Source organism: Sycon ciliatum, chromosome 1, assembly GCF_964019385.1.
Source record: "Sycon ciliatum chromosome 1, ocSycCili1.1, whole genome shotgun sequence".
NCBI lineage: Eukaryota > Metazoa > Porifera > Calcarea > Leucosolenida > Sycettidae > Sycon > Sycon ciliatum.
This window is the reverse complement of record NC_088643.1, coordinates 46,952,419-46,967,849: the sequence shown is the minus strand read 5'-3', so window position 1 is coordinate 46,967,849 and position 15,431 is coordinate 46,952,419. Positions and strand designations below refer to the sequence as shown.

The window sequence follows — 15,431 nt, the reverse complement described above, 5'->3', positions numbered from 1 at the left end:
ATTTTCTTGTTGGGCTCGCCTTGCAATTTGGGGTAATACAGGTGGTCTTGCTGTACAATTGCCTTGTGTTCGCACTGGTCGTTATTTTAGTCTTTTGATTTACTCAATCTCCGGACAGCTAGCTGTTTCTACCTTGTTAGGTCTCCTTAGCGGAGCTCAGGGTCACTGGCCTGGTGGTTCGATGTATATTGTTCTTATGTGCCGCCCATTCTGTGTACCTGTTTTGTGCAGGGATGCGAATGAAAAGAAGCCCTTTATGTCACTAGACGGCTTGTGGAATGGTGTAGTTAATGCCAAGGTCGGAAATCAGGTGAGCTGACTTTTTGCATTCTTGGATACAAAATCGTATCGGTGGCGATGTCATCAAGCAGGTTTGTCTGTGCTCCAGATAAGATTGAGCCATACAGGAACGCATACACACACACACGCACACACATGCACACACACACATGCACATACACATGCACATGCACACACACACAACATATCTCCGTTGCTTTACCCCCCCCCCCCCTGGCATTGCTCATTTTGGGGGTATTAAACGGCGTTCTTTCTTTCTGTTTTCTGATGACTTGTTAGACAAGTGTGTTTGTCGACACAACGACTATGACAACAGTTCCCAAGCTTGTGCGAGAATTGGAAAGTCAAGCACCGACAGAATCAAGACGGTAAGCAGATACCGTAGAATCCCGCGGATAAGCCCATGCTCACGCATAAGCGCAGGCCAAGTTCGAACATCGCGAAGCTTCGTTGTACAAGCCCATGGGCCTAGGTCGTACCATGCATGTAGTACATGTAGGGTTTTTTGTACATTTCAAGACAATCATTGGTTGTTTTTGTTTGCACAGTGGTTTTCAGCAATGTACATTGTACTTCTCACTTCCTTGGTACTTTTCTATAGCACAATTTTGGTGTCGGCGTAAACGCCCATGCCCGCGTATAAGCCAATGTCCTTGTATAAGCCCGCCGAAATGTCCTTGTGAAACAGATAAGCCCGTGGGCTTATCCGCGGGATTCTACGGTACCTTCCCTGATTTCTGCAACACAGTATTCACATTTGATCCACCTGAACCCACTGCTACTAGTGCTAGCTGTTGTGCATGGCAACATGTGTGTGTGTGTGTGTGTGTGTGTGTGTGTGTCCGTGTGTGTGTGTGCACGCGCGCGCGCGTGTAGGCTCTGGAAGGAAGTCACTGCCAATTTACCGCACAATATTACCGTTGCAACAGAAGCCAAGGTTAAGGTAAGATATAGGTCATTATCCTTGATCTACTGTGTTAAAAGTTTAGTGACGGATATATTTAGCATTAATATACTGATTCAGGAGTCCTAACTTCGGAGAATTTGACCCGGCTGATAAATTTGCTAAGATTTCTGTGTCGCTAAAATTTGGGTGTGTTTGGAGTACACTATATTGGGAAACCAATTGACTTTTTCCCGGGGATTGTATTCCTCTCATAGCCTCAATGCCTGTATTAGATCGGGTTTCTGTTTGTTTGTTGATTTGATATGCAGCTTGAGGAAAAACAGCGAGAAGAAGCACGTACACGGAAGGAGACCGGTGCTGTATGGAAGCATAAGGTTGGTTGTACTCCTAGCTGTGTGTGTCTGCGTTTGTTTTTCAACATTTTTTGATGGTGCATTTCGCTTTGGTAACGTTGTGTGTGTTGGTTGTCATCGGTACCTATCGGATTTTGAAACTGCTTTCTTATCCCCATGCTATGGCATTGTTGTCATTGTCGTCATTTCCATTATAATAACTCAATCTCCAGAGAGCATGCTGTTTCGACCTTGATAAGTCACCTTAGCGGAGCTCAGAGCTACTGGCCGAACCAATCCCAATGAAGTCTAATGAACAACAAAGCTTTTTTTAAACCGGCTGAAAGCTCTAGAGTCAGAGTGCTCTAACTACGATAAACACGGCGAGCTTTAGGGGCTTTGCACAAGGGCAGACAACTTTAACGCTAACTTGGGAAAAGAGTGCTCAACCAAGCCGAGGCGAGGGAGCGTAATACTCAATAAAATTTTGTGTGTCTGTCTGTGTGTCCTGCAGTATTTCCATGGAGACGTGGAGCACGGATTTGAATTCAACCACCCTCTTAGTGCACGCCTGTAATTTGCTGGACAGGCAGGTTCTTGTACACTGACTGGTTCATGTGTGCAAGCTGATTATCTTCATCCCCCCTGATGTCTTTCTCTCTTGTCTTCACTTTTTCATTTTTATATAGTCTTGTTTTAAATTTATGAAGCCGTCTAAACTTCTATTTTTTGTTTTGTTTTGTCGCAGGACTTGCTGGCATTATGCTGTTTAATCACGATAATACTCACATCATGACTCTTATTTATTATCCAGTGAGCAGGTCTGTTGGTAACCTGCTGCTAATGTCCGGCAACATTCTTACCTAGCTCTCGTAACGTAGTAGTTGCTTGCTGACAATAAATTGACAATTTCAGCGCCACCGTCTGGCAATACGATTCTTATTGTTGAGTGAATCAGTTGAGGGATTTTAGTGACTAGCAGTTGTCCAATGCGCGCACTATTGCTGGCTTGCTCTGGCTTTCACTGCATCTTCACCTCATATCTGATGATGATATTCTTGCTGGTAAGAGCTGCTAGAAAATTGCGAAGAGTAGTCTACTATCACCTGGAAGATGTGTCCCTACACTTTTTCTTTGATCAACGTCTGTATGCTAGTTGTCATGTCTGCAGAATCAGTGGCCCGTTGAAGTACTTTGCAACTGGTATTCATTTTATAGTTAATTTATCATCTTGCTTTGCCTCCCCATTTCTGATTATCTCTTGTTGTCATTTCTGCTGATCGATTACCCTCTGACATTCTTGTGGCCGTCGAGCCCACTGTCGTGTTAAGACTGGCATTAGCTGTTGTGAGGAATAGATAAGGGACTGGACATGGCGTGGCAACGCAGGGCTAGCCAGCCCGTCAGTCAGTCTCTGTGTTCTTATGAACGGCATTGAGAGAGACTCAGAGCACGCGGCTTGATTGAGTTCGTTGCCCTGAAGGAATGTCCCCTGGTGCATGACCAAGCCAGCTGTGCGCTTTCCAGCCAGGAGCACATCGATGCAACAGTACATGTACCACACTAACTTAGCAGCTGAGTGCACGGACATGATCAACACACCCGTAGGAGAAGAAGAAGGTGGATGTGATATGAGGAATGGAATGGACAGAAATAAGACAAAATTAATGTCAGTGGCAGATAGCGCTGGGACGATTGTGTGCAGCAGGTACAGTCAATGTTATGTAGTCCAGAGCAGGAGCTAGTCCATGAAAAAACCCAAATCAAGGTTCAGCCTAAAGTAATTCTACAGCATTTAAAGTCTGAATGTGACAGCACCGGATAACTGGATACCAGAGGCCAGTCATATGATTGTGTCAGCATCATTCAGGCCAGCACAAGAAGCCTGGATGGAACATGGCACCAACGTCACAGTGGACAATGAAAAGAAATTGCCACCGCATGACAGCTGGATAAGTAGCAACTGCAGCGGAACAGTAGTCAACAGCCGCAGATGCAACACGATGCGACGGGCATGAGCTTGTGTGCTGCCACGATCAGCCACAGCCATCCACAGACGATGGGCAAGACCTCCTTGTGAAGTCTACAGACTAACAGTGCAGCAGCTGCCTCCGAGGTCACTTGCAATGCAAATCCTGAAATCTGTACTGCCTCGGGTAGCAGCAGGTTGTCAGAACCTGACCGGGCCCTGATTCAACTGCAGCTTTTCACTGTTCATGAATGACGTGGCGAGCTGAAGACGAGGTCAATAGAACACGGTAGACAAACAGCAGGCCTGCGTGGATAGTTTGCAGCGAGTGTTACCCCAAGTCTGATGACAGCCAAAGCACAGATTATAAGGGGGGCTCAAACAAACTGCACATGACACACTAGGAGTGAGATTCGTGCTGCGCAGTACTGCCATTGTCTTGTCCCTGGGCGATGAGACAGCGTTGCGCCATGCGCGCGCAGTACTCGACCAGGTTGCCATGCTTCTTGACACAGTCGACGAGAGTACGATCCGGTAGTGACTCATCCATGTCCAGTATACATTGCAGGTGACTGCACACCAGGGCGTCCAGCTCGGTTGGTCTACAGTGGCGATACGGAATACACAATGCACAACGTGCAGCGCATAACACGCACACGCACGCATGCACGCACGCACACCCACGTAAGATTGTTTAGCGAGAGGAACAAGACTTGCCAGCTGTGATCAAAAGTGTAGGATTCACGTGAATCCTACAATTGTGATCACAGCTGGCATCTAAAAAAAACTGGATGAAAGTCAGTCATCAAAGGCAATTCGCTGTGTTCCTGGATGTTAGAAAATCACGAGCAGGTAGTACCAAGAGTACATAAACCAGAGTGTGCAACTCGGGATGGTTCCTGTGGGAGCGTAATTCGTGCACTACGTCATTTCTGACGGCATGGTAAGCCACAGGTACGGTGAAAAGTTGCGTAACCAGTCGCGGTGGTGCAGTTCACTGAGTTTGTCCTGATTTCGGTTTTTTGAGACGGATAGCCTGGTGACTTTACTTGTCGGTGGATGTACGCAGCGTACACAGTCACACAAAACACCGAAATCCTGAAACAGGACGTCTAAAATCAAGCAAACTTGGCTGATTTCCGGGCTATGAAACATGAAAATTTGAGCTGTACGCAAGTCGCGGCTTGGCTGATCTCATCAGGGTGACGTAGTGCACGAACTGTGCTGTTTCAGATCTGATATGCACAGTTGCACACTCTGGTTTATGTACTCTTGGTAGTACATATTACAGTATTGTAAATGCCTTCCACTGTGTGCATAGAGACCTACCTTACATCCCCATAGAATTCAGCACTACCAAGGCGCAATGACAGCGTCCGGCACACCTCTGCAGCATCACCATATACCTGCAATACACACATACACACACACGCACGCACGCACACGCACGCACACACACACACACATACCGACATGCACGGCACAAGTTGATAAGACTTGAATGATACATGTACATTCTTATACATGTAGAGAGGTTGTAGAGAGGTTGTTTATCATGTATAACCAGCCACGCAACACATACTACTGTCCTACTGGCTGTAGATGTACTAACTCTGAAGTGACCTAATCGTACGTCAAAATACAAGGCTGAAGCACAGCATGCACTGCCGTACACAGCACAGCCGCATGTGAGTGTAGGCATTCTAGTGGAAGGAGGGGGAGAGGGATCATCGGTACTTTACAGAACATGCATCAAACAACCATGTGCATTCCACAGTCAAGTAATGTGCTAGAGCAACTCGGATTCAGTAACAAAGTAGGGAAAACAACTTGGTATATGTGTACACGTCGGCCTTACTTGCTCTGGACGGCACGATGAAAACACGGCGATGCACAAGTCCTGGGCTCGCTTCTTCTTACGCCAAGTCAGCACAAAGTTCAGAGGAAATGGCAGACTATTGCCATACGTACAGCAGCTGACCTTTGCATTTCCTGGCACACACCACGCCGAGAACACCTGCCAACAAGCACAAGCACAAGAAGCAGCAGCAGCAGCAGCGTCAGTGGCGGCGGGTGCCACAAAAATGAGTAAATTGTATCAAAGCAGAACATCAAAGCACACACACAGCAGAACCATCATGCAGTATTAAATGTTGATTTGCACAACAATGTCACTTCAGTGACGCAATCATCTATTCAGCTAACAAGTGTGAAGAGCCATACGAGCAGTACTCACCTCTGCAGCAAACAGCTTGCCATGCACTAACGCTGAAAACGCCTTGATGTCGAGTTTTGCCGGTGCTGGCAAGTCGGACGAAGGCAGCAGCTCCTACATAACGGGACGCAAGGAGTGAAGCAGCAGTTAGCACGTGTGGTGATGTACAAAAGATCAGTGCTGCCTAATCAACTGCACTTGCTCAAACAACACTACGACATCTTCTCTCTCTATGTAATAGCTACTAATATTCGAGGCAGCAAAGCTAACAAAGTGTGCTGCCACTAAAATGCGAGAAGAAGTAGGAATTTAAACACACCATCGGAGCAAACCTACGTGAAAGTGAAAATGTGCAACGATCTCATCGAATCCACATGACGTTGTCTTGCCTTCAACCAAAACAGGAATCTGACCTGAATAAAGAACAATCAGACCCGAGAACAGAATCTGGAATAGCTTTTTATTACAAGTCATTGTCAGAGCTGACGATATAACCGGCATAATACGCGTGCACATACTTTGAAATAACAGGCCAAACGAAAATGCGAAGATCAGTTTGAAAATTGTTGTCCCCCCCCCCCCCCCCCCCCTTCATCTTCACCTTCAGTGGTTATACATGACAGTAGCTGCACTCACCGGAGTGTGACATGAACTCTGCATTGGCTAGCTCTTTACATTGATAGGGCAGATTGCACAGCTCAAGTAAAGCCTGCAGAACACACACACACACACATACACACGCGCGCGCGCGCACACACACACATACACACACACACATGCAATCATGCAAAAGGCACGGTATCAACTCAACGCAAGCGTGATGCCTTCTGCCAACCCTCACATCATAATAATGAAATCCAGTATGTTCTACAATGTGTTCCGTGCAATATTTCGAGCGGCCAGACATTGTTTACAAGTTACCACAGTCAGACCTCGCATAACCGCACACATCTATTTTCCACAAAAATATCCGGACAGGGAACCGGATAATCGAACACACATACTGTATGTATACATGGCCTGTGCTGTGCTGTAAATCGGTAACCAACGATGTTCTTCCGGATGGCGAGGTATCCGGATAAAAGAGGACCGGATAAGCGAGGTCTGACTGTATAGTATCATACATGTGTTGTGCCTTGTTGTCGCACTCTCTGGCCGTATATGATCCGCTTACAATAGTGGACGGTCAGTCAAAACGCGTAACGTTTTGCCCCTTCTCATATCAATGATACAAATACAAGTACTGTACATGGTGTACGTACCTTGATTGCTAGGCAACGGGCTCTGGTGGGAAGAACTGAACTACCTGCGTAGGCCACAAGATGAAGAAAACAGCACACAGAACTGCATGAGCCTTCACTCAACCAGGAGGATGAAATTCTCATTAGCAACAAGGATCCATGAAAACAATTTCCAACAACCAGAAGGTCTCAGGACATAACTGCTGTGTTACTACAGTCAGACCTTGCGTATCCGGTCCCCTTTCATCCGGATCCCTCACCATCCGGAAGAAAATCGTTGGTTACCGATTTACAGCATATGCCATGCATACATACAGTATGTGTGTTCGATTATCCGGTTCCCTCGCCTATCCGGATATTTTTGTGGAAAACGGATGTGTGCGGTTATGCGAGGTCTGACTGTAGTTTGTGGACTAGGCAGTTATCTGTCACAAGTTTTGATCTGTTTTATGCAGATCTTGCCCGCGACCATTCCTATAAGAGAAATCAGCAGGTGTACTGGTTGTGCACTCGCAGATTTGCGTGTTTCCTTTGCGACGGCCGTACAAAACACATGTTGTTGTTGGTGGTGGTGGTTGTGGTGGTGCTCGTGGTAGTGGTTGTGTGTGCGCGCGCACGCACGCGTGTGTGTGTGCGAGCGCGTGCGGGTGTGCGCGCGCGCGCGTGTGTGTGTGTTCGCAAGCTTTCAAAGACAATATTTCTACAGTACTTCTGCAGCGTCTATTTTTAACAGGACAAGGCTTTGATGAATTCACTTACCAGCTGGCGGTACATAGAGGCAGGCACTGCTATCCCACGCTGTTTTACCTGAAACGCAGAAAAAATGCTACTTAAGCGGCACTGCTTCAATCAGAACATGAAACTCTTGCCACAATGTGGTCATCCTAATCCTTTTCCAGTGGTCATCCAAATCATGTCAGGAGTGCTGAGTGAGACTGCTGGACACGTTACTACAATAGGCCAATCTTTACCTTCTCGATTCTGCATCATGAAGGATAGGTGATCGTTTATTCCGAGAGAGGTCATATGAAACGTCTAGATCAGGCACGACTCACATTCAAACTCTTGCTCTATCATTTTGCTCTCGAGTATTTCACTTTTCAGTTTTGCTCATTTTTCTTGGAATCTTGACTTTGTGTTTTTTATTCTGTTTGGTTGATCGAGTTGCATTTTTTGGGACACGGCCTTCGTGACTCCACGATCGTAGTCGTTGTCATGCCCGCGCTGTCATGGAAACTACCTTGATATTCAAGCCGAAAAACGGCGCCGAAAAATGCTGTCACATGGCCCAGAAAGACCGAAAATCACCAACGACAACGTCTACATGTAGCAGCTGCATATGCGCGATATCAACACAACATCGTTGTCCATGCATGAGAGCTTCAAAGGTTTGTACAGGACTTTACAAAGCGTGACCCGAAGTCTAAATATCTATTTGGATATTCTAAATGCTTCAGTAAATTGTTCTTTTGGCTCAGAGAGAAAACAGAGCAGCTTCTGTGTGAATATCAACATTATCCTTATCAGAGTTGTGTAGATTTGTTAATTGGATATGGCCAAGGGCGACAAGAGAAAGGGAAAGAAGCGGAAGCACGAAGACGAGCCCGAAGAATATACTGTAGAGAAGATTTTAGGGAAACGTGTCAAAAACGGACGAATTGAATACCTGCTGAAATGGAATGGCTTTCCGGATTCGGACAATACATGGGAGCCCAAGGAAAACCTAATCTGTCAAGAATTACTGGAGGAGTACGAGGCACAGCTTGCGACCAAAAGTAGAGAGAAGAAAAAAGCTGAAAGCAAAAAGAAGACAAGTGCAGTAAAGACGGAACAACAGCCTTTGGCACAGCACTCAGAGCCGGACACAACCATAGCTTCTCAAGAGGCGGAGAGCAAAGCAGAAGCCATGGCGGCAGCCGATGATGGTGGAGCTGCGTTGCGCGCACCTGACTCACCAGCTGGTTTTGACAGAGGCCTTTCGTTGAGGTCAATCATTGGAGCGACTGAGGAGAACGGACAAATCTTCTTTTGTATTGAGTGGTAAGTAACAGCTTGATAATTAGCAGGCACAGTATGCAATGTGTTGGGCTGCACAGCAGTAGGTGCGTGCGTGGATACAGCACTTATGCAGTTATGCATCATGTCAGTCACCTGGTCACTGGCAATCAGGCACATAACATTACTGCATATTGCATAATACACCACCACAAGGTCCTGCAGTTCGGTTTGTACACGTACAATGACTACGTGTACTGTATGCGGCTGCCACTACTTACAATGAGAGTGGATAGCCTTCAACCTGAGGCAGTAACCTGGGACAGAACATGTTTAGTGTCCACCGCGCCACCGTCAGATCTACAGGGGTTTGCGGTGTGCTCGACATTTAGAGAGTATCCAGTTCAATAGAGGTTATGCAAATGATGATGTCATAGTGGTGAGTCAGCGGATCGCTCATAGGCACACTACGTAAATAGCGTGCGTCGATGGATTCGCTTTCATGGGAGCTAAGCGTACGGCGTGGGTCGGTGGATTCGTTTGAGTGGCAAATCAGCTTTCACATCGCCGCTCTGCGGTTTTACCACGCCGTACAAAGCATCTCAACTGGTGATGTAGCCGGATAACCTTTATATATGAGCATTTGAGTGAGGTGAGCTAGCAGTGGTGAGCGGTAGCAAGCAGCTATGTTAGCTACATACCTATAGTACACTGCATACTACACCTGACCGTAGGGTCAGCGGCAAAGATCAGGCAAAGTAAATTTCCGACTGACTGAACGACTGGAAATTGAATTGACTTTACGGCGTGTTTGGCCTACACAGGGAAAATAGTAGAACAAGCTGCCTCGCAGCCTAGACCGTTCTTATATCCATGTACTACGGTCTATGCGCAGTTGGGTCACCGTGTCAGACTGTCTACATTGGTATGCTGTGCTTAGTGAGATTCTAACCTAGTCGTACTTCGGCACCCGATAGTGCTATCTTGAAGAAAATCTGTGTGGCTATGGTGGCCCAGACTTTGCAGTTGGTGAATGCTTGCCGCACCTTCCCACGCCAATGTATAACAGGACTAGTATGGCGAATGTACCCGGCACTGGATGGCTGGTCTGTACATGCCGTAGACTCTATAGCCACAATGGTAGCGATGTCAGAGTGCCGTGCCACGTGACCTCCACGCTTGTCGCTGGATTCCCTAGCAACCAGCTGAAATGATGGCACAAAAGGCCAGTACGGCAGAATGCCAGTCGCGGCCAGAGCGTGCAGTACTTGGCACGCGGGATATTCAAATGTGACCTGAAGACGTCAGTGACAAGCTTGGTCGTGACTATTGCCACGAAAATAGAAGATGAACTTTCGTATCCGCGTTTGTGCGGGCGCGCTGCGCCTACGGAGCTGGGAGTATGGCCGCCGACAAGTTAGCGTATGTTCAGTCGCCTTTTTCATCTCTTGCGCTGCCTGATACAGGTTTGATTTTAGTTCCATCGTGTTCCCCGTCGTCCAATTTAGTTTGCTGCCAAGTTTCACTGGCGTATCACGCCGCGCACCAGACTTGTAGTATTTTTCGCGACAGGTACTCCATTGCTGGATACACCGCCATCATGAGTGTTCGTCCAGCAAAAGGACCGGCGGTGAAGATGTTTTGTCGAGTCTTGGACTCAAGGAGGAGCAGCTATTGCAGGATAAGCCCCTGCCTAGCATGATCGGAAACGTTTCAAATGCATTGGTGTTAGAACTGATGAAGTTCAAAGCGGACCACCACCAGGATCATAATCTACTTGTCGAACTCTTCTTGTCTTGGAGAATGGCCAAATCACAACTCATACTTCGGCTACTCTTCAACAGTCTTCTTGAATTTCTCCAACAGTTTGCAGCAACAACAAAAAAACAGTACAGCTACGGTATGTACATTTTGTACAGTGCGCAAGATTATTCATGAGCCGCGATCCCTGTTGTCAAGACCGATTTTGTGCCGTGGTGAGATCTGGTTTGTGTACAGTGCGGCATGGTGCTTTTCGACAATGGCGGCGCTTACCCCGCGCACTCTAAACTGGAATAAGTCCACTATATTTGCTCCGATTTACTTCAAACTTTGCCAGTATACTCTACTTGTCTTCAGGAATCGGATGGTATTACAATATTTGCCCGATTCTCAAAACAGAAATTTACCCTGACATCGCTAACAATGGGGTTCGTAAATCCTCCTGCATCATTGAACTCTTCCTTCTCAGCCCCCTCCCCAATACATACAATTGCAGTGGACGGCTTTTACATAGCCCCTCCCCCCCCCCCCCCCCCCCCAGTGCTTCAGCTTTGATGCACGGTGAAAATGAACATGATTTGGCTGCGGCTAAAGGGCTGAAACGTTAAGCTCGTGTCTCACGGAAGCATGTCGAATTGACATGTATGAGTATGATCCCTGTTTCACAAATTTTCAGTGTACTTTTATTTTCGGTACTTTTGGTGTGTTTGTTTCATACCTAAAATTCCAATACATCGAACAAACACTAACGTATCCAATAGGGAACTGCTTCTCTGTACCTAAAATTTCTGTTCACCTAACCTGGCCTTTTGCCCTCATACCTAAAATATTGAGCACCTAGAATTTCTGAATTAGAGTACTCAGACTCTGTCACCGTTCTACTATTGCCGCTGTTATTATACAGGGAAGGCCGCAAAGAACCTGACCTTGTACCGGCGAAGATAGCCAATGTCAGAGCTCCGCAGGATGTTATTAGATTTTATGAATCTAAGCTCTCCTGGCATGACAGCGAAGATGTGGGAGGTGAGTTTGAAAGTTCATGTTCCTATCTGTCTTGTCTGCTTTATGCGCCAGGCCTTTGTGTTGTTGTATGTGTTGTGGATGCTGCTGCTGTTGTTTGTCCATTGACATGTGCGTGTGTGCGGAGGGGGGTTCTAGTAGTATCCTTCTACATGCATAGATGTTTGTGCATCGGAGTAGCTGTGTGTAGGCCCAGCAGATGAAATGTTTGCCCATGAGATCTGTGTGAGTCCCAGTACTTATGAGGTTTCTACACTGCTTGTGCAGTGTGGCTCAGTGACTTTGCAGGCTCTGTGCAGCGTGGCTCAGTGAGTTCAGCTGCGGACTCGCTCGTGAATTTAGCTTTGTTTTCAAGTTGACAGAGCCCGGTACACCTAGTGTTGGCTGTGCTGCGTGGGTGCAGATTTCACCCAGGCAGCCACTGACTGACCCATAGCCTTGCACAGCGCTGCACATACCTCATACACGAGTAGCGCGAGGCAGTGTGCACTCCAACGGTATCTTCCAGTTAAAAAAGGTTTCAGAGCCTTTGGTTAAAGGCAGTGTGGAATTGGACGTGCTGCAGCTGTCCTGGGCGATCTGTGCGTACCGAATAGAAGGAGCTAGTTGAGCCTGCTGTGGGAGAATTATGCCACGCGTGCATGCAGTACAAAGCTTTGCAGCTGCTGATGGCGCATGTCATGGCTGCTTTGCTGGAGAAGGCTAGTGGTATACCAGCATGGTCTGCCTGGGGAGGTGTCACGAAACTATTATTGCTTTTTGTAGTTTGGAGGCTGGCGATCGCAGTGGTAAACTTCGCTTTTCTTCTGAGGAGACTGCAAGTCGGTCGAAACTCCAAGCAAAGCTGTCCAAATGTGCCACGAAGTACAGCGTGACGCCATACTTGACTTGCCCTTCACGTGTATCTTCGTCGTCACAGCAAAGCAAGGAGCGCCTGGTGTGCTGTTCAGTAGTCAGTACACTTGTTGAGTTTGTTCAAAGCCTCTAACAGCCAAAAACGTTCTTTTCTGTGCTTCATGAAGTACTTTGCACAGTCAGTATTGTCCATGACCGAACTGACTCTCACGAACGAGAGGCAGAGAGAGATACACTGAAGCCAGTTTACTGTTTTACTCCGGTGATATTTCACTCGATTCATCCTCAGACATATCACCTCGCTTGACCTGGGCTGCTGCTGATATCCCTAGCTGTTTCTGTGAGCGTTGATGTGATTTGCCGAAAGCTTGTCATATCCTTGCATGCTAGTAGTCGCAGCAGTACCTTGCCTTCTCCCTCCCCACATGCATTCCGTGTATTCCTATGCATAGCACTCTGTACCTGGCTTTACCTCGTATTTGCCGTAGCTTCAAGTGCTCATGTAGCGCTTCCCTTTACTTTTTTTTCACTTTTCATTGTGCAGAGGCTTGAGGGAAGGAAGGTGCAGCATTGTTGTGGAATAATAGGCCCCCTTGAAGGGGTGGCTGCTTTTCAATTTACCGCTAATTCCTGAACCTGCATGAGCCCGGGTCGGGCCCTGCGTTGAGACTTTGTCACTTTGTACAGTCCAGCAGCAGCGGCAGCCGTGGCAGTGATGCTTTTCTTCATGCCTTCTTGCTGTCGCCGTCCTGTCTCTCCTTCAGTCATGGTCGACTCCTGCTGATGCCCTGTGCTGTTGCCAGTGAAGATCTACATCACCATTTGTATGCTGGCGGTGATCACCCCGCTGGAACTGGAGCAAGTAGCAACAGCAGCACACAGTTGTACGGATGGCGAAGCTCCCGGGCTGTCTGCTGGCTATACCTATGTTACATCTCTTGTCATCGTTGCCGTGGCTACGCCCTATCTGAGAGCCTCTCAGTGCTGCCGAATTTTGAGTAGTTTGACTTTACATCCTGTTACCATGGCCCCGGCGGTGTCAGTGGTCTTCTGGCTAGGTGTGTGCGTGCGTGTGTGGGTGTGCGTGCGTGTGTGCGTGCGCGCATGTGTGTGTGTGTGTGTGTGTGGGTGTGTGTGGGTGTGTGTGTGTGCTCGCCAATGCACGGATGCACTGGCGTGCACACATCATGTGTTTTGTACTGCTGTGCGTGTCGCCATGTCCTATGTGTGCTGTGGTGTGTGCTCTACTCTACTGTACTGTACTGTACTGTACTGTACTGTACTGTACCATGTGTGTGTTTGTCTTCCTCGTTCTTCTTTGTACCTCTCTTTGTGCGTTGTGATCATGCTGACGGCATGCTATATTCGTTACTCCCTCTTTTTACTTACTGTTTTTTAGTACTTTTCATTAGGAAACACTGTGTGAGTCTGTGAGCAAGCGAGTCCTTTTTCTGCTCAAGTTGGAAGGTTTTTGTCAAATTTCCGCACCTGCGAAGTGTATTTGTATGATAGCATTTTGTCTTTTCCTCTGATCTTGGCTCCTAGTTCAATAACTTTAATTAGCAGCAGTAGTAGTAGTACAGCAGTGCACAGCTGGCTTTGCGGGTCAGGTGCTGCTGCCTGGCTTGATATGCATGCCACCCCACCCCCTCTTGCACATTTAGCGTAGTCTTGAACATATCTTTGATGCTTTTAATGGTCCCATTTGCTGGACAGGCTATTAAACAAGCTTAGATGTTTACAACAGTTTGCTATTGAGCGTTGAGCTGGAGCATGCGTTGCTGTGTTCTGTGGAGTGATCAACTACTGTCGTGGACATGGAAGTCCGGTCGAATGATGCAGGCCCGGCGCCCTCAGTGCGTACAGAACGGTGCATGCAGTGCACGTGTTGATCGTATCCGTACTCACGGCTGCATGGCCAGCGCCCTGGGCCGCTAGACCATCGGCCGGATTTCCGTGTCCACGACAGTACATGTCCTGGTATGTGTTATACTGCTAGTACTGGACGAGAATCGTAGTGCAGTTGTGCTAGGTGAGATCCAACCCAAAGTACGAAACTGGCGCCCTGAGCTGAGTACGTCCAGCGGCATCCATACTGCTTTCAGTGTGTCAAGGGCCGTGCAAGTTCAGGGTGCCAAATACGTGTACAGTGTGACAGTGCAGGTTGGTCCAGATTTCACCGAGCAGCACACGTGTTGGAAGTATTGTGTCGGACAGCGCGCTAGCGAGCAATGCCCTGAAATTAGTCTAAAACAGCACAGAGGCCGCCAGGACCAAGAGCGTTGAAGCTGGGAGTGCTAAAATCGTTCTTTCCCCTTTTGTTCCTTTATGCATGAACTCGGAAGAAGTTCTCATCTCCCGGACTTGAGGATTCAAAACACAGGGGTACACCAGTTTTGTAATATTTCTCTTGTACAGTGGTAATGCTATCCCTGCAAAATAATGCGGACAATTTTCTGGATAGATGCGCAAAATTTAGCGGGCAAAACCAGGGGCATTATGCGGCAATTGTGTGGGATTACAAGGTATACTGGGGACATCGTGCCAGGGTTATCTGTCATTGGTATTACTTTTAATGTCGTACATTCTCATGCATCTATACAACTTTGTCGTACACACTCGTGGGCACATGTATACGTACATGCAACGTTCCAGTACATCCTTACCATCATTACTATTTTCTTGTACATTCCCATGGATTACGCATCTATGCAAAATTCTCGAAAACGCGTTGCGTCCGCTGCATCGTGTTATCCTGTGGGCACCGATTACTAGTAGTACGGTAGTGTCATCTCGTGTCGATTAGAATGCAGTGTTGAGAGCGCGACAGTCTGAC

The 15,431-nt window shown here is 47.4% G+C and overlaps 3 protein-coding genes across 5 annotated transcripts in view; 2 read left to right on the top strand and 1 right to left on the bottom strand.

Moving 5' to 3' along the window:
* Window positions 1-2,869, top strand: part of LOC135829321 (oxysterol-binding protein-related protein 9-like) — a 21,038-nt gene extending 18,169 nt beyond the window's left edge. For both annotated transcript variants that reach the window (XM_065341728.1, XM_065341733.1), the window contains exons 14-18: window positions 232-310; window positions 580-668; window positions 1,177-1,243; window positions 1,516-1,581; window positions 2,054-2,869. In XM_065341728.1, the coding sequence (XP_065197800.1) occupies window positions 232-310; window positions 580-668; window positions 1,177-1,243; window positions 1,516-1,581; window positions 2,054-2,116 (364 nt within the window). In that variant the 3' untranslated portion in view covers window positions 2,117-2,869. The remainder of the gene's footprint in view (window positions 1-231; window positions 311-579; window positions 669-1,176; window positions 1,244-1,515; window positions 1,582-2,053) is intronic.
* A 212-nt stretch (window positions 2,870-3,081) lies between these two features.
* LOC135829362 (metaxin-2-like) lies at window positions 3,082-8,071 on the bottom strand. Its single transcript, XM_065341769.1, has 9 exons — window positions 7,936-8,071; window positions 7,724-7,771; window positions 6,986-7,029; window positions 6,360-6,432; window positions 6,060-6,136; window positions 5,745-5,837; window positions 5,367-5,525; window positions 4,838-4,914; window positions 3,082-4,110 (listed from the first exon to the last, which is right to left on the bottom strand). The coding sequence occupies exons 1-9, from the start codon at window positions 7,988-7,990 to the stop codon at window positions 3,909-3,911; spliced, it is 828 nt and encodes a 275-aa protein (XP_065197841.1). The 5' UTR covers window positions 7,991-8,071; the 3' UTR covers window positions 3,082-3,908.
* Window positions 8,072-8,338: 267 nt separating this feature from the next.
* Window positions 8,339-14,366, top strand: LOC135829373 (chromobox protein homolog 3-like). 2 transcript variants are annotated; one of them, XM_065341786.1, is made up of 3 exons: window positions 8,339-9,004; window positions 11,625-11,743; window positions 13,140-14,366. In XM_065341786.1, the coding sequence occupies exons 1-3, from the start codon at window positions 8,517-8,519 to the stop codon at window positions 13,145-13,147; spliced, it is 615 nt and encodes a 204-aa protein (XP_065197858.1). In that variant the 5' UTR covers window positions 8,339-8,516; the 3' UTR covers window positions 13,148-14,366. The 2 variants fall into 2 exon arrangements, with proteins under 2 accessions (XP_065197858.1, XP_065197852.1); XM_065341780.1 differs by having other exon boundaries at window positions 8,340-9,004; window positions 13,360-14,366.
* Window positions 14,367-15,431: the final 1,065 nt, after the last annotated feature.